General features: G+C 35.4%; 1 protein-coding gene across 1 annotated transcript in view; it reads right to left on the reverse strand.

The window, feature by feature from the left end:
* Nucleotides 1-629: 629 nt before the first annotated feature.
* Nucleotides 630-18,436, reverse strand: part of RFX6 (regulatory factor X6) — a 56,084-nt gene continuing 38,277 nt past the window's right edge. Inside the window, exons 8-19 of the mRNA XM_023219083.3 lie at nucleotides 16,675-16,752; nucleotides 16,448-16,561; nucleotides 14,687-14,736; nucleotides 13,484-13,643; nucleotides 12,446-12,590; nucleotides 10,707-10,816; nucleotides 9,644-9,761; nucleotides 8,066-8,188; nucleotides 7,204-7,410; nucleotides 5,378-5,890; nucleotides 3,940-4,152; nucleotides 630-1,451 (exon numbers count right to left, since the gene is read on the reverse strand). Of these exons, the coding sequence (XP_023074851.1) occupies nucleotides 1,276-1,451; nucleotides 3,940-4,152; nucleotides 5,378-5,890; nucleotides 7,204-7,410; nucleotides 8,066-8,188; nucleotides 9,644-9,761; nucleotides 10,707-10,816; nucleotides 12,446-12,590; nucleotides 13,484-13,643; nucleotides 14,687-14,736; nucleotides 16,448-16,561; nucleotides 16,675-16,752 (2,007 nt within the window). The 3' untranslated portion in view covers nucleotides 630-1,275. The remainder of the gene's footprint in view (nucleotides 1,452-3,939; nucleotides 4,153-5,377; nucleotides 5,891-7,203; nucleotides 7,411-8,065; nucleotides 8,189-9,643; nucleotides 9,762-10,706; nucleotides 10,817-12,445; nucleotides 12,591-13,483; nucleotides 13,644-14,686; nucleotides 14,737-16,447; nucleotides 16,562-16,674; nucleotides 16,753-18,436) is intronic.

Here is an 18,436-nt window from a genome sequence, read left to right on the forward strand (position 1 = left end):
AGATAATTGTTTGTTGCTTGCTGAAAAAAATTCTACAGTTTGTTTTACCAAATTCCATCGTGATGTATAATGAGTATCTGGGGCTTATAGATCCTTTTATGATGTACCTGGGGTTTATAGTATAACCTAATCCTTAAAACAAATAATATGAGACTTGTCATAAGACTATAGGAGAAGCCTGTAAAGCTAATGGAAGTCTCCTACCACAGGCCATGAACTTTCCAATAGACCTTTCAGTGAAGATATATGGAAAAGAAAAAGAAACAGAGCTAGAAAGATAGTATTATCAAATTGTATTAATTTATATGTAATGATTCCTTCACTTCTGAATTAGGCTTTGCATCAAGCTAATCCCTGAACACTCATTTACTTTCAATGTATAAGAAAGTACTTGGTAAAAGACTGCTTCTAAATCTGAAAAGTTTCAAATAGTCTACAATTCACAATTTCTTTATATTTATAGGCAAGGATATGATATGCAAATGTTTTAAAATTATAGAGTTTAACCAAACAACTTTACTCCTTAATCTCATATCCAAAGGAGTTGAGATTAAAGAGTAAATCCCCAGCATTCTTCAGAAACAGTACCAGCCCCAAGAGCACCACACCTTTAAAAATATTTCCGTACATTATTTCTTTTACTCCTTTTAATCTTTTTTAAATAAAGAGGGGAAAGCACTTATCATCTCCATTCAGTTACATAGACTCGGAATGCTGCTATGTGACAGAAATCATCACACTAATGCACAGAAATTGAAAGTCAAGCAACTTTGGTATTGGTTGAATTGAATTAAGTCTTGACCTTGTAAACATTTCCATTGGAGGTAGAACGTACACATTTGACTTTTTGTCAAATAAGGGATAGTAAACAATGATTCTGAGATCCCAATAAATTAAAGGTATTGTAAAGGCATTAAATATACTTTTAAAAGAAACCAAAGATAAAAGGGCACACAGATGTTTAATAAATTAGACAGTGAAATGTAAGTCTTCATAGCTGAAATGTTTGCATCTTCAAATCTTCACTGGTTTTATTTGATAATTTTTGAAACTATGATTAATAATGAGCTCACATTTTAAACTCTTAGTGTGCAGGGCAAACTCTACAAGTAACTCCATTCACTATGGAGTTGTCCGTAGTACCAGTGACTTAAAAACAATGTCAGCCACTGCATATTCATTTTTCTTTACTCTTATAGAAGTCTGAGTGAATAATGACATTTGCACAGTAGAGATTTTTTTTTAAGTTGTAGCGCCCCCTCCCACATTGGTGGTTTAAGTGCCTCCAGCTGCTGTTCCCATGAACACAGTGTTGATCGGTGGTAAACAGGACACCATTTCTCTACTGCTTGTTCCATGGGAGTCCAGGGTTTCTTGAGCTGGATACTGGTTGGAAGTTCCATACATACATTGGGATGAGGAAGAAGGAATTGGGGTTTGCAAACTGGAAGCTGTAAGGGAAAATATAATCAGCAATTGAAAACTGATCGACATTTCCTTTTCTCTGCAAATGCCACTCATTTTAATTCCCTGTATTTATTTTTGCACTTAGCACACATACCTATTCTAAATTTGAGTCTGTGTGGTTTACCAGATCTATCATCTTTTCTTCCATTTTTTCCCACTTGCTAGTCTCCCAGAAATTATTTCCTCTACATATTTCACAAAGAAAACTCAATTTCAACTTAAGTGCTATCACAAAATATATCCCCCAATCTACCTTCTCTTTCCAAAATCTGCACTTTCGCGGTTGTAGTTCAAATCACCATCTTTTCTCTCCTGTGCCAACACAGCAGCCTCCTGACTGGGCCCATGATCTCCACCTTTGTCTCACCCACTCTCCCTCCTGAGAGCAGCCAGAATGATATTGCTGAAGAGCAGATCAAACTTTCACTCATTTCAAATGCCATAGTGGCTTCCCATACCCGTGGAACATGATCCAAGCATCTTACTCTATGTAGATGCGCCCCTGCTTTTTGTTTTATTTTGCTCTACTCTCTCCTTCATTCAACATGCTTAAGACACACTGGCCTGCTCTCTGCCCGTTGATTTTTTTCAAATTTATTGTGATTTCAGCAGTTCTGTATTCACTGCTGCTTCTGCCTGGAACTCCTCCCTCAGATCTTCACATCTTTGCCTCCTTCTCATCACTCAGCTTTCAATTCAAACGTTTCTGCCTCAGGATTCCTTTCTCAGCTGTTCTACAGAAAGCAGCTCCTCCTTTACTATCTGTCATTTTACCCTATTTAATCAAGTTCAGAGTACTTGGCATTATCTTTTTAATGGATTTGCTCATATATTTATTGCCTTACTGTCCCTCTACTATAATGTAAACTTCTTACAGGCAAGAACTATGGCCTGATCACCACCATATCCTCACATCTAGAATGGAGTCTGGCTCCTAGTAGGTTCTCAATAAAATTCACTAACTGGCTCACTAACTCTGTATTTCCCTCATATATGGTTGCTGCTTTCTTATTGCTGACATGACATGCTCTCTGTCTAAGAACCAGGCTTTATAATTAAGAAAGAGTTGAACTCCAGTCTGCTTGCACTACCTATCCACTTATTCTATCCCCTCATTTTACTCTGCATCACACTTTGCAATCTACTTGTAAGCCAGCTCTGATCAACTAAAGCTTAGACTCCACCCTACTCTTAAACCTATGTTTCGTCAAAGCTTCCACTATCTCTTCAAGTAAACAGAACTAATAGTAACAATAGCAACACAGTACATATTAGTCTCATGGTGAGAAAACTTCCTGAAGTGGAATTTTCTGCTTCATTAGAGTAACCTAGAAGCAATGACCGTTTGCAGATAGCAGGAGATGAGCTGCTAGATTCTGCTCAGGGAGCATGTGTGACAGTGACAGGAAGAGAAGTAGTACTTCCTATTGAATGATTGGAAAGGTACACTGAGTGAGGAGAGATGAAATTGATTTCATTTTCCCTTACGCTCTAGTTGTGTGTCAATGCCCTTTACTTATGCTAGTCTGAAATCAATTTCATTGGAAGATTTTAACCATCTCATATAAATATTAACACTCTGCCTTGATACTTAGTGAATATATACTTGCCCTGTGAAATCTTATTAGTAATTTTAGAAACTAAATCTATAGTGACTAAATCTATGTTATTACTAATAACATACTGATTATACTAATTATTTAGAGACTATACATATATATATACATAGTTTTTATTCCTTTTTTCACTCATTCACTTATTGAGTTTCTACTGTGTGGCAGACATTTTGCTAGGTGCTGGTGATGCAACTAGTACCAGTTGCAGAATTTCTTCATAGACGAGGATTAAGAAAGGTAACCTGGTTGGAAGAAGATTCCAGGAGGCTTCATGGCAAGCACATTATTTTTCTTATTTTTACTTACATGATATGTCAGAGAGCAATAAAAATAGCAACATTTTCTCGAGGTGTTGAATCACACTTTAAATAAGAATGAGAGAATGCTAGTAGCACCCATCACAAGACACCAGTTTGTTTAAATCTTGGAGTGATTTTTGGATACTTATGGAGATCAAGAGACCTAAAGATACCTCTTGGCACTACAACTGGGTCCAACACTAATCAAGAGTGAGAAAAAGATATTATTACTGCCCTTTTAAAACTTACAGTTTTAGACTGCATTTGACAGGTCATATTAATTTTTTGCCTCCTTAATAGATACCAGCTATTTTTTTGTAAAAAGTAACAGATCTAGCAGTAGGTTGCATAATAGAGATATACACAATAAGAAATGAAAAACTGTTACTGTGTAGTCAGATACAAAATACATAACTTTAGATCCAAAGTAATAATAATAAATCAACCATGGGAACATGCTTGCTCAATTCACCTCAGCATATCTCCCTCAAGTAATGCTGCATACCTGAGGTCAACGACTTCTTAAAATGTTTCCAAGAACTACTAAAATAATTTACCTAGGACTGGAGTTCGACATGCAGCTGGAGATGATGTGTCTGTGTAAAACGAGCTGGTCTGTTTTCTACCACTGTCATCTAAAATGTTAAGTGGATCGTGGATGTCACTGTAAGGGGGCAGTGAGCGAACACTGCTGATGACAGAAACGTGCTGATTCACCATTGATCCGAGCCTATGAGACTCTGGGTAGTTTATGTTGCTTCCATAGTATCCTGTAACAGAAAATGTTGAGAATTTGCTGTTAACTTACTACAAAGAACTTTCAGAAAAGAAAAAAGTGACAAAGTAATTAGGTGACGTGCTAAAGATATCAAACTGCAAGTATTACATGTGTATCTATATATGCTACAGAACTGGATTTGCGCTTGTATGTGGATAAGGTTTACTGTGCTGTTTTTTTGTTTTTAATACATAAGAGTTGTAGCATCATACATAATTTAATATAATAATTATAGCATCATACATAATTTATTACATAATAATTGTATTAACTTTAAGACCAGATTACACCTCTGTCAGATTTCCCTTATCTAAATTAACAAGAGCTACCTATGAAGAAAAAGGCACTATCACCTGTCACAAAAATACTACTTTCACATATAGATGCATGTTTAGGGGAGACAAAGACTGGCCTACACTTAGGAGAAAGATACCAAAGAAGTCTACACACAAAGCCTATTTTGGTGACTCAAAATCACAGGTCTCTCTAGTTCCCTTAACTTCCAATTTTTATTGGCCTGTTTTGGTCCCAATCTTTAAAATCTGCTTTTAGTTATCAGGAAGAAACATTATCCACTAAAAATGTTTTCAAAAGACAGAACATTCTTCTTTGGGGCTATTAAGGTAAATCTCAAACATATGATGTTACCAATTTTTTTTTTGTTTGTTTTTTTTTTAACATGTGTGGTATATAGGAAGACAACTTCAGGCCAGGGGTGGTGGCTCGCACCTTTGGGAGGCACCTCAGCATTTTGGGAAGCCAAGGAGAGAGGACTGCTTAAAGGTGGTAGTTTGAGACCAGCCTGGACAAACATAGCAAGACTTCATCTTCAGAAAAAATTTAAAATTTAGACAGGGATGGTGATGCATGCCTGTAATCTCAGCTACTTGGGAAGCTGAGATAGAGGGATTGCTTGAGCTCAGGGGTTTGAGGCTGCAGTGAATCATGATCCTGCCAATACACTCCAGCCTGGGCTACAGCGCAAGACCCTGTATCAGAAAAAAAAAAAAAGAAGGAAGAAGGGCGACTTTAGGAAAGCCACAAAAATTAGGAAATATATGTGTATGTGACAGAAATCAGCTCCAAATGTCTAAGTTCCATGATCTTTGGAAGCCTTAAGTGAAAGGACATGCTAGTCAGCAGAGGTGGAATGCAATGTCTGATTTTGCCTCATTGCCATCTCAAAAACCAAGAAAAATTCTTTTACGTATCAATACCATTTGGTGAATTAGGAGGCAGTGTTGCTCCTTGGCAGCTGGCAGCTCCTGTGTTGCTCAAGAAATTGAAGCTTCCTGTGTTTAAAAACTGCATATTGTGTGAATCCTGGGCTTGCAGGGATGGGCCATAGCTGGATGGTGGCCGGGAGTTATATGGAGACCCCGCACAGCTACCACTGAAGAAGTCTCTTGAAAGCTGCTGTTCAGTCCAAGCCATGCATCGACTATGCTCGGTGTGATGAGGATAGAGTCCTGATGTGGGGTGGGGCTGTGCCCTAAACACGGTCTGGTAATTAGAGCTGGTGCTGTAAAAGTCATGGTTGGCTTGAGGGAGAGTAGGATAAATGGGCTCTGGGTATGTGGAGCAGTGTGATGGAGCTGACAGTACTGGGCCCACACTTGGGGGTCTCCCTGCCATTGGTCCTTGGTTAATGACACTTCCTCGGCTTGCCATGGCTGGAGAAATGGGTGGTGTCATCATATGACCAGCATTCTGTGAAAGCTCCATTTGACCTGGAAAAAATTACCAGAACATTCCTTTAGTGTCATATTAAAGTACATGAGCTCACATCTTTAAAAAATATTCAAAAGATTCACTAATGTATTGTTTTCCAACTTGCTTCATTCCTGCCCTCCAAAAACAACTAAACTGAAAAGCACCAAAACTCCAGAATTTAAAAAATATAATCACAACACATGTATGTATCACAACAGCGGAGACGGATTTGGTGACTGTAGAGGAAAGTCTGGGATGGCTTCATGGTCTCTCCACAGGTAGCATGAGGAGGGCATAGGTGTCTGCTGCTCATATTTCCCCATAAGTAAAAAATTAGCTGATTGCTAAACTGTTTGATTTTTAGGGTAAAAAGAAAAAGTCTCTAATGTCAAAATGGGCATGGCTTCAAAGCAGTCAATTCAAAGTGTCATGCAAACACTTCTGATAAGTAATGTGATTTATGAATGCCACCAACTCTCTGGTCCTCCGATGTTTCACTGGTAGAATCGGACCCCTGAACTATAAGGCTCTTCTAGGTTTAAAATTCTGTATATCAAATGAAGTAATGTATAAAAAAGATTTCAAAAAAGACACAAGGCAATAAGCAGATTTAAAATACTGCCTAGTAGCTAGTTCAAGCCACCAAATATTCATTTTGACACAAAAAGAACCTTAGATCAAAAGGGAGAATTATTGTAACAATTAAACTGGCAGAATCCAGTTTTTTTTTTCTTTGATACGGAGTTTCACTCTTGTTGCCCAGGCTGGAGTGCAGTGGCCTGATCTCAGCTTACTGCAAGCTCCGCCTCCCGGGTTCAAGAGAGATTACAGGCACCTGCCACCACACCCAGCTAATTTTTTGTACGTTTAGTAGAGATGGAGTTTCGCCATGTTGGGCAGGCTGGTCTCGAACTCCTGACCTCAGGTGATCTGCTCACCTCGTTCTCCCAAAATGCTGGGATTACAGGCATGAGCCACCGCACCCAGCCCAAATCGTCTTTTTAGGGGAGGAGAAATAAAGTCTCCTCAAAATCCAAAACTAAGCAACCCATTTTTTTTATCTTCAAAGCATCTTAAGAATTTTATGTATACCTCCTCATCTAATTATTTCTTTCACTAAATTAACTAATTATTCATACTTCTAATATAATTTATGGAGTGTGTCAAAACATGATACCTGTGTTAATAACAGTATTATTACCATGGCTGAAAATCACAAAAATATTTTTAAGGTTGGAATTCCTGGAGTAGAGGTTATGAGTTTTAAGAAAAACGAAGGAACAGGCTTCTCTGAGATGCGCTGGAACCTAAGCAGTGCCCTTTAGCGTACCTGTGAGCGGCATGTTGTCTGTATTCCCAGCAGGGAACGGGTGCAGAGCAGGGCCTAGGCCTCCAGATTGACTGGATGGCAGAGGGAGATAGGTTGTCTCCACATGGCTTTCATTCTTCACAGAGTCGCTGGGAACCAGGCTCCCTTTATTACGGTTGGCCAGAAAGCATGAACTCGGAGAAGCAGTGAAAGCAGCTTTACTCGCATCTGTAAAGAGTTTTTAAAATGCGAAATTTGAGATTTTTTCCTCATATTCCTAGTAGATACACCCAAGTCAAAGAAAATGAAAATGTTTCATTGTTGAGTATTTAATCTGGAAACTACTAAGCAATGTTTCCCATGGGAAGTGAGGCTGGCAGACCTTTGCTCTTGGCAGTGATGCTAGGTTTTTTTTAGCTGCATATTTGTGGATGTGGATGTAGATGAGGAGCAGTAAATAATCCACCTTGGAGTGAAGTCTTCAAAATGAAAGTTGCCCCATCCCAAATAGATGTGTTTCCTTCCTTCTCTAAACTCCTATAGAACCTATTTTTATACCGCTTACATATGTAGTATACCATATGTGTCTTGAATTACAGTTATTTTTTGTATTATAGTCACTTCTCCAACTTCACCTTAATTCCCAGAAATTAAGATCACTAATTTTGTATACTTCAGAGTTTCCAGTAAAGTACTGTTGACTATGTACATATCAATGAATGAAAGAAAAATAGTGCTCCAATAGTGTGACTACATGGTGAGAATTAGTTTGGAGAAAAACTCTGAGATTATGATAAACTCACTTAATATTTGCACTTACAAATTCTTGAACTTCAGATTTAAACAAAGAAATATGCAAAACAAAATAGTTATTTTAAGTTACCTGAATTCTTCATATACTTGTCCAATAAATTCTGTAACTCCTGCTCTTTGTCATTATTAAACTGGGTCTCCATGGCCAGGAGAATGTATTCATCAAGAAGCATTCGAATCAAATGAAAAGAACCTTGTTTATGGATGGAGAATGAAGAGAGGACAGTGTGAAATGTGAAAAGGGGAGAGAAAGAGAAGGAAAGGGAAAGAGAAGTCAGTTATCTTTGTGGCCATCTCGCAACACTTTACAAGGAGCAACTGAAATAAACAAATACTTGTTGGACTTTAAATGACCTGCTAAGACCAACATGCTTAACTTGGATCTCTGATCTTTCTGTGTATTGCCTGCCCTGCTCTCTGTGTGTACTGTCCTGCCAGCTCTTTGGCCACTAATTACATCAAAGGAAAATACGGATGAAAGTGAGACATGCTTTATGCTTTAAGAGGGCACACATTGGAGTGTGATAAGCTTTAACTTGGGGAGAATGACTCGACTCTGCTCTATTTCTGTTTACTTTGTACTAAATAATTAGACAATGGCGAACACAGTCTGAAAAAAGGCAAGTAAAGAGTTATCTTTCTAGCCTGAAACAACATATTCTTAGATTTGGCAAAAACTAAAAGAGTAATTTTCAAGTGAAGTGAAATATGTTCTGGAAAACGAAAACTTCTTTTATTATTAAAAACTATTCAATAGATTTTACAACAAAAGTATTTTTTGTAGTAAGGCCAGACTTCAATGCTGTATATTTTATAAAACTTTAAATATGGGAAGTCTATTTCAAATAATAGACAATGCATTTTGTTTATTCTTCAATACAAATTCACTGATTTTATTTAATTCTACAGAACATTAAATACAAACAATTTAGTTAATTGTAATCTCTTTCATAATGTGAAGATTTCCTGAAATGCAGCTACCAAATGCAGAGTTCCTCCCCATGAGTTTACCATTATAACTATAAAACAGGAGTCTCAGGAATTTTAAGGAAAAAGAAGGTATTCAATTTTATAAAAAAGCTAACTTAACCCTCTGTGTCTCCCAAGTCATATAGAACAGGAAAGATGGGTCAGAGCCATGAGAGTGTGTCTTCTAAGCTGTTTATTGATTCCTGGAGTGCGGCTATATGGGTGCTCAGAAAAGATGCAAAAATTTGCCATATTGCAATGAATAATAATTTTGTAAAATAATGTCTTAATTATCGTTTAACAAAGAAAATTTATCCAAGCACTGATGGAATGTAATGATAATAGCTGCTATACATTAAGCATTTCCTGAGTGCTAGGCAATTTGTTTTTATACACATCATCTCACCAAAGTACCTGCATAACCCTTTGAAGAGAATATTCTTCCCCTTCTTCAGTGAGCAGATTGGCCCACAGCCAGAGAGGATCATTGTTAGGATTTAATCCTGCTTATGGTCTGACTCCAAAACCCAGGCTCATAACTACCATTTTCTCATAGCTCGATATTCAGATACAGTTTAAGAAGTGACAATGTAACATGTTTAAAAATTGACAGGAGATGTGACTGGGGAACAAATGATATAATTCATGTAAGAACAGTTTTATAATGCACGTATGTTACCAAAACTGGATGCATTGTTCAAGGTGAGATTATGCATTACTCGAGCACCAAAAAAACTCCACTTTAACAGAAAGTCTTGAGCTCTCTTCTTTAATGACCTTCCATTTTGTTTGCTGGTCTAAAAGTAAAGGAACAAAATGAAACTATAAAATCTGTCCTCTCAGTACTACATGCATCCTATGTTAGATCAAGAGGTAAATATATTGTCTAACAAATGGACAGATGGCATGGCATTTATTTCATCAAATAAAACTATCTGTCCTGGGAGTTTAATGTTAGCCTGTCTTTGCTGATGTTCTAAGGGTAATAAGTCTGTATTCAATATGGCTCTGTTTCCTAACAGAATTAGCAAAATGAAATAATTTTCAAAATATTTTTATTTTTAATTTTTCTTTGACAGAGCTTTAAAAAGAACAGAAAGTGAGGTGTGAAGGAAGGACTATATATTTTTGTGAATGATTGGCTTCTTTGGTACTGAATGGTAATCTATTTTCCTTCCAGAAGGAAAAAAGTCTCCAAACTATAACTACTTTCCTTGATATGGAATAGCTAACACCAACTAGTGATGGATATATTTGTTCTTATTGCTTGTTTCATGATGGATGACTAGGTTAACTGAAGAAAATGAAGAAACCACAGAGAAAACACAAAATACTGAGCTTTTGGGATTCAGAAATGCAAATGCTTAGAACCATGTTTTCCATCAGCATTTATGAACTCTTGCTTTTTATAAATGGGCCAGATCATTCCAGTTTCTAAGTTTATCTTTCTCTACTGATGTTATTCAGCTGTAATGTTATTGATTGATAGGGAAGGCAGAGCATCTTGTAATCTTTGGGCGAGAAAGGAGAAATATAATGGAATCCATGTCCAGTGCTCTCAAATCTTGACATATTCCTAATTTCAATATTTGGCCTGATTTATTTGTAGAGCATCAAAAGCTTTTCAAAGCCTTCACACACACAGCCTTCCACCCTTCTCCCCCCCAGTCAAAAAATTATAGCCAGTTTAGCATTTACTCTTAACAAGAAACTGATTTTCTGACTCTGTCATTAAAAAGTACCTTAATAACTCTCTGTTCCACCACAGTATCCAACCATTCAATAAAAGCCTCCACGGTGGCATTCTTCTTAAGGAGATCCTTCAGTTCTTGGAACACAGTGATAGAGTCATCTACCCAGGAAAAAAAAAAAAAGAAAGAAAGAAAAGAAAACAGAATATTGTACTCTACTTGGAATCCAAGAGAAAACCTAAAACTAGGAATCATCAATACTTTGATAGCATGAAAGGGAAAGACAGATAAATAGTGAAAAGAATTAATATCATATATTGAAAACAGTAACAAAAAAATCCTTAGTACTGTACTCTTCAATGGTGTGTGTGTGTGTGTGTGATTGAGAGAGAGAGAGAGAGAGAGAGAGAGAGAGAGAGAAAGAAAGGATCTTGTTTTGTTGCCCAGACCGGAGTGCAATGACATGATCATGGCTTACTGCAGCCTCAGACTCCTGGGCTCAAGTGATCCTCCTGCCTCAGCCTCCCAAGCAGCTGGGACTCCAAGCATGCACCAACAAGCCTGGCTAAATTTTTTTAAAAAATTGTAGAGAAAGGTCTTGCTATGTTGCCCAGGCTGGTCTTGAACTCTTAGGATCAAGTAATCTTCCCACCTCAACCTCTAGAAGTGTGCCCAAAATTTTAATAAGTGTATATATCTTGGTATATATTGAAATATAGGTTTAAATATTACATATATATGTATGCATATACTAGGGAAGATTAAGTTGTTTATGTAGTTAAATATTCATTTTGAATCTAGTGTTTTCATTAAATGGAACAGATTAGTTAAAAGCTAATGAATGAACCTAAGCTTGGTGATTTCCTGCTTTCCAAAATATCCTTTATCTTTAGTAAAAGTTAAGTTCTTCACTGCAGAATTGAGCCATTTACCCGAATAACGTTTTATCATGTAATATTTAAAAGGACAGTTTAAGATAATTCTTCTATTAAAGGGTTTAAGGTTTACTGAATCTCAAACGGTAATACTATTTTAAGTTAGGAAATAAAAATTGGAGTTGATGTTGGGCCCCAGAGAGCAGTCCATAGTTTGTGCACCAGTGTATGGGAGGCTGCAGGTTTTGTCTTTTCAAAGACAGTGGGAGGAAAAAATAGTGACTGTTATCCCTTGGAATTCAAGACTAGTTGTCTAGCCACACATATTGGCTTCGTAGTCTCTGTCAGATGGTCTAAACCTGAGTAGAGAGTCTGCTTTGAAAAGCAGTATTGTGCTGAGATACCATTTTGATATGTATCATACAACACAGCATGACAAGACTATAAAACACATGCAAATTTGCACACATGTAATGTAAAACTGAAAGAAAACTTACAAAACTCAAAACCATTTTGATTATTTTCAGATTATTTCCATTTCATTTATTTCTAGGTAATGAGATTATAGATGACTTTTATTTTACTCAATATTTTCTGTATTTTCACAGTGAGTAATTATAACTATTTTTATTAGAAGATAATTTTTTTAATTAAAAATATTTTTACAAACCAGGTTTTTTTTTTTTTTATCAGATGTGATTTTTCAGCCCAGCACACCTTTGATGATGTGGGGAAACATGGTTTGGTTGTCTCAGCTTGGGGGAGGCTGCTACTGCCATCTAATGGGTGGAGGTCAGGGATGCTGCTAGACATCCTACGACGCACTGAACAGGCTCCTCCAACAGAGGTACCCAGCTCGAGATGTCAATTTCCTGAGCTTGGGAAACCTTGTTCTAAACAAGAGAATGGACTTACGTTCAGTGTAGATACCAGATTCAGTGTCTGTGCTGCCTGAAATGGTAAGAAGGGCTTGAGAGCCAATGCTGTTCAAATCAACCCTTTCAATATCAGATACCATAGAATTAACGACATGCTGGTCAAAGAGAGCTGGCCTGGCAATCTGCAGAGAGAAAGTAAAGAAGACACTACACTATTATCATTTCTCATGTATCTAGAAGAAATTTTTAGCTATCAGAAAAATAGTTCCTTGAGATAAAAGTATCATAAATAACTTTTTTCTTGTTTTAAAGATAAAAACAGTAGCTGACACTCATGATCATCTCTGTTAAAAGTTTGAAAATTATTTTTAACTTAGAAAATATAAATGGATTTTCTTTGTCCATGATCATAAAATAAGAATTTTTAAATGTTACAGTTCCTATCTGAAATTATCTCAAGCTTGTCTTTTAAAATTTAGAAGGCAAGAAATCTTCATAAAGCAAATAATCATTTTAGAGAAAGAGAAGTAGATTGTAACAATATACAAATGTGTAATTCTTAATTTATGAATGACTTTTGTTCTCCCTACTTAAAAGAGCTATGATTAGTCAGCAATTTAAAATGTGTTAAGTTTGTGGTTTCACAGTATTAAGTATCACATAGGCTAATTTCTCACAACCTTATTTGTAGCAATTAGATTCACATGGCAAATAAATGTTAAATTGCATTCAAGTTTTTTAAATTTCAAATCACAGAGAAGTTGCAAAGGTAGTGCAGAGTATTTCCATATACTCTCCATCCAGCTTCTTATCATCTTCTGTAACTATTGTATATTACCCAAATCAGGAATTAACAATGGTACAACACTAGTAACTACAGACATAATTTGAATTTCACCAGCTTTCCCACTAATATGATTTTTCTATCATAGCATTCATTTTTGGGTCTCATGTTGCATTTAGTTGTTGTCTACTTAGCTCCCTTCAATCTGTGAAAGTTCCTCAATCTGTCCTTATCAGAATATTCATTTTTTATATGGTAATTCAAATGCTCTCAGCTTAGCAATCAACATACCTGAGCAAGATGTAAGAAAGATGTTTGTCGTTTCAGAGAAGATACAAATCTTCGCACAATAGGTATTTTCTTGTCAGTTAGGGCTTCTGGCAAGTTTTCCAAGGATGAAACAACCCACTGTTCCCAATTTTTAGCAAAATTTCTTATGTCTGCTAATAAGCTACAAAGAAGGCTATGTGTTAAATGCTTCATTGTTAAAAAGTGCACTAAACAATTATATTTTAATTGAGGTATATTATTATTCTATGATTTCATGAGCAGTACTTTTGAAGTCAGACAGCCTGGGTCTGCCGTTTATCATCTTTTCGATGATATATTTTTTAAATGTTTGTGGATGCATAGTAGGTGTATATATTTATGGGGTACATGAGATGTTTTGTTATCATCTTGGTCAAAACACTCAAGCTCTTCAAACTCCACTTCAAGTACCCAATTCAGAGTACAGAATAGATATTTAAAGACTACAATTGATAATTAAAAGACATTATTGGTCAGGCTAATACCAACTATCATATAGATGAAATAATCTAGAGGAAAAGGTAAATAAAAAGTAAAATTTGTTTTATCAAGCAACATCTATTTTTGGAGCACCAACTATGTCCAGTCCTGTATGAATTTGTACCCCCAAAGTATTAAAATAAATTTTATTATTTCATTAGATTTTGTTTTCAGAGAAAAAGTTGGGTTTTTGTTTTCAGAATTCTATTGTTCTTATATTGAAAAGTTTTTTTGAAAAATCTTCTGGTATTGTTTCAATAAACTATTTGAGATTTTATTCCTTTGTTAAAAGAAGGCAGTGATTTCATCATGCCACTTTCTGCTTTTGTAATTAAGACAAACGTTAATAATAAGATATAATAATGTATCCTATAGTTTTTATTCTTGTGGTTATTTTCCATTAATTATCTCTTTTATCATACTCCAGCTAGTTTCCATTGAAAACTTTCTCGAAGGTCAGCAGTGCTTAAATCTATTTTTCACTTTAGCCATTCTGAAATTAAAGGGATTGAAGGATTGTTTCACCCATTTTGTTTATTGAGGCCCAACTATAAGACACATCGCTTCCAGCAAATACAAAGGGACACAAGTAGAAAACAGTCTTCTTGAAAAATGAATAAATTACTACCTAATGTTTTCTTCTAATATAATGTATAAAGTTAAATCCTATACTAGGAATGCTCATGTTTTATTAACTGAACATACCTTTCAGGCATTTCTTGCATTGTTGCAGGAATTAGTACATCTGTAAGAACCTTAATCATAGCAAAAGAGGTTAATACAAATCTTCATGTAGTATTTCTATAGAAAGACATATTATTGGCCAACTACTTTTTATTCCTAGCTTCCTAGAGAATAACATGTTAACTCCTTTCTGAAAGTTAGAATTTTATCTCTAACATGAATGTATGTATGAGTTGTGTGTGAGCGTGTACGACAATAAAAACAAGAGATAGCACTGTATATGTATATACTCGGTATGTTAATTACCAATGGATTGGTCCATGGTAATCATATACTGTTTTATGATGAAAAGCTGACCACTTTCTAGAGGTGGGAGGAAGATTTTTTAGAAACTCATCTTACATCGTTCTACTTACAGAGCTCACTGTGCCTGCCTGGGTCCATCATGATGGGGAGAAACTGGGTTCATTTAAAGATATTTAAAGTCAGGATTTTTTACACCAGACTAAAAAAATAGATCACTTAAAGGGAAAAATATGTTTTAAAAGTATTTCCTGGACAAACTGAATGACAGTCCAAAAAGCTTTGCTCTGATGGAAATGCGTGTGGATGAGACCCAGGTCTTTTCTTATACTCACTCATGGAGCTGCCTCCTCTCCCCTTTTGGGAGCCTTTTCAAGTGTTAAGTATTACAAACTAATGCAAATTAAACTGTTTTTCTCTAAAGAATGGCATTCATATTCAATCCAGAAAAAAAAAAAAAAAAGACAATCCTTACTCTTCTTTGAAATTGTTTCAACTTTAACTTGAACTAAAGGCAGAAAATATATTGTACTTTATTCCTCCTTTCTCCTAAGATGAGTAAGTACTGGATAGAGGACAAAAATATGAGCTGTCTTATTCAAGCTGTCTCATTAGTTCTTGGTCTGCAGAGGGGCTTCTGGACTTAGTTATCTATAAATAGCTTTTGTTTTACTTTTCTGCAAAGCTGAGAATCTGATAGTGACAACTAACTTAGAAGGATTTTATTTCCTAAATGTTAACAGCTTCCAGCTTGGGTTTTCTTGCCAACTCAGATTATTTTTTAAAAGGAAAGCTTTTGTTTTTCCTTATGATAAGTTAGCAGGCAAATGTAGGCAAACTCACTTTAAAGTATCCACATTGCAATATAGTTTTCTCCGTCAGCTTAGAACCTGTAGCCACTAGGGAAGAGACTGTCAGGAATTAGCCTCTTTCCATCTCCCATTAAATATCTGGCTAGAAGGAAAATCAGTTTGTCCTTATTTAGGATGTCTTCGAGATCCTTCTGTAGACACTTAGGAACTCTGATTTGGTTTGAGAAGAGAATTAGACATCAGTGCATTAAAGTTAGAAGTTTTTGAGATTTTCAAGTTATTAATCTCATGAGGGTGCCTAATTCTGCTTTCTGCCAAAACACTGGCATTGTGAAAAAAATCCATTGTGTTATTTTAATCTGAAAACACCTTAGAGAGTTAATAAAATTTAACTAATTTTTCACATATTAATAAGTGTGTCACATACAGATTCATTATTAGCTGTAAAAACAAATTGAGTTTGTTTTACTTAATGTAAACTTCAATTAAAACACATACACTATTAAACATGCACTATTAAATTGCTTGCTTTCTCATCAGAAAAAAAAAAGATAGTGTATCTCCAGCCATAAATAATACATTTACTGAAAATATATTGCAAGAATTTAGATAGAATGCTATGTAAAGAAATAAATGGCTCATGTTCAAGACATATCAAAGTGCTTACCTTATAAAGAATTGAGTCACAAACACAGAAAATGTCAATGATAACAGGATTTTCAAGTAAGGGAAGAAGATGGTCAGGCATTCCTTGCCAAAAGTGTAATAAAAAATGCTGGATCTAATTGCAGAGTAAAAAGTATGTTAAGATTTTTTTCTTTAACATGAACTCATTAAGAACAGAACATGAAAGTATATATAATAGGTCAATAAAGCATTCTTTGCCATTCTTACCTCTTCAAAGTTTCCATTAATTGCATTGTCCAGGATACACTGGCAGTGAGTTTTGTACATCATTATGAGCGTATCAACCTATTTCAAGGAAGAAAAAGCTTAACCAAAGCATCCTTTTAACACTGCCTTTACTTGTTAATTTGTTCAACACACATTTTTTAAAAGATTCTATTATGTACCAAGCAGTATGCTCAATGTTGAGGACTCAAACATTAAGGCAAAATTCTTATTTCAAGGAGCTTAGTGCCTTGTGAAGGGAGAAAAGCAAACAAATGGACAACTACAGTATAGTATGAAAAAGGTAATTTTTCAGAGTACTATGGACCAAAGCAACATCCTAGTTTTATGCCTACTAAAATATTAAATTTTAAAATTTAATTTTTAATTTAAATTTAAATTTTTTTCAATTAATTTTTGGGTAAATAAACATAAAGTAGTAAAACTAGTAACAAAGATTCGGGTAAATAAACATAAAGTAGTAAAATACATCAAATCTTCACACAGTTTTATGAAGTGGACGCTTGCAGCAGTATGGCATAACGGTTTCAAATTTTGGCTCTGGAGTCAGCTCAACTTGGGTGCCCACCTTCACTGCACTACTTACCAGGTACGATGGCAAAAGTGGTTTTGTCTCTGAGCCCCCAAGCTTTTTAAGTAAGTAGTAATAACATATGGCTTACATGGTGTTAAGAAAATCAAATAAAATAAGATGTGATACATATGGAACAGTGCCTGGCACCCAGTAAGACCTTACTAAACATTATCTGGAATTAGTAATAATACCAAATGATGCATTTTCAAAAAAAGTTTCAAACATTGAATGTCTATTATGAAAAGTCTGTATTTTCAAGTTACCATGGATATTTGCATAGCATAGTTTAAAAAGTTTTAAATATATTCTAAAATTTGCAATAGGCTAAAACTAGATAATATTCTGGCAACTTAATAACATTCAAACTAAAACTTTTATTTTACATGTTAGAAATTTCCCTACCTGTTGCCAGTTGTGAACTCTATGTGAAAAAAGCAATGTTTAGAGGTTGAATGTGTGAGCTTTGCCTTCAGATTACCTGGATTTCAATCTCAGCTCTAATTTGCCACTTACTAGTTATTACTAGTTACGTAACATTAGGCACACTACTTGATATTTATGTGCTTTAATGTCTTCATATCTAAAATGGACATGATAATAACCGTAGCTATAAAATAGGGTTGCTAGGAAGACTAAATGAATTACAAATATAAAGTGTTTGGAATAATCCATAGTACATATTAAGAAACTGATGGATGTCAGCTATTTTGATTCCAATAGCATCTAGAGTAGTGGTGGTGATGGAGGTGTCCTATCCTAAGCCTTTGCATTTCCCTTTATTCCCACAACCCAATACACATATCTCTGTGGTTTAGCTCAGAGCAGTATAACCATAACATGAGCATTATTGGTCCATTTGAAGGAGCTGTGCTGATTGTAGAATACCTCTAGCAGGATATGTCACCATCAATGCAAGTGAGACTTGCTCTATATTTCAGGCAATGCTATTATATTTTCAGATTATTCCAAGTCATATGTTTAAAATGAGGATGAGTAAGACATGAAAGATGGAAGGGAAATCATAACTGTTGTCAAAAATTAACCCTTTCTGTATATATCCAAAAAAAGGAAATGAATATATCAAAGAGAGATATCCGCTCTCCCATGTTTATGGCAGCACTATTCACAATAGCCAACATATGGAATCAACCTAAGTGCTCATCAATGGAT

The sequence above is a fragment of the Piliocolobus tephrosceles genome, chromosome 5 (assembly GCF_002776525.5).
Source record: "Piliocolobus tephrosceles isolate RC106 chromosome 5, ASM277652v3, whole genome shotgun sequence".
NCBI classification, from domain to species: domain Eukaryota; kingdom Metazoa; phylum Chordata; class Mammalia; order Primates; family Cercopithecidae; genus Piliocolobus; species Piliocolobus tephrosceles.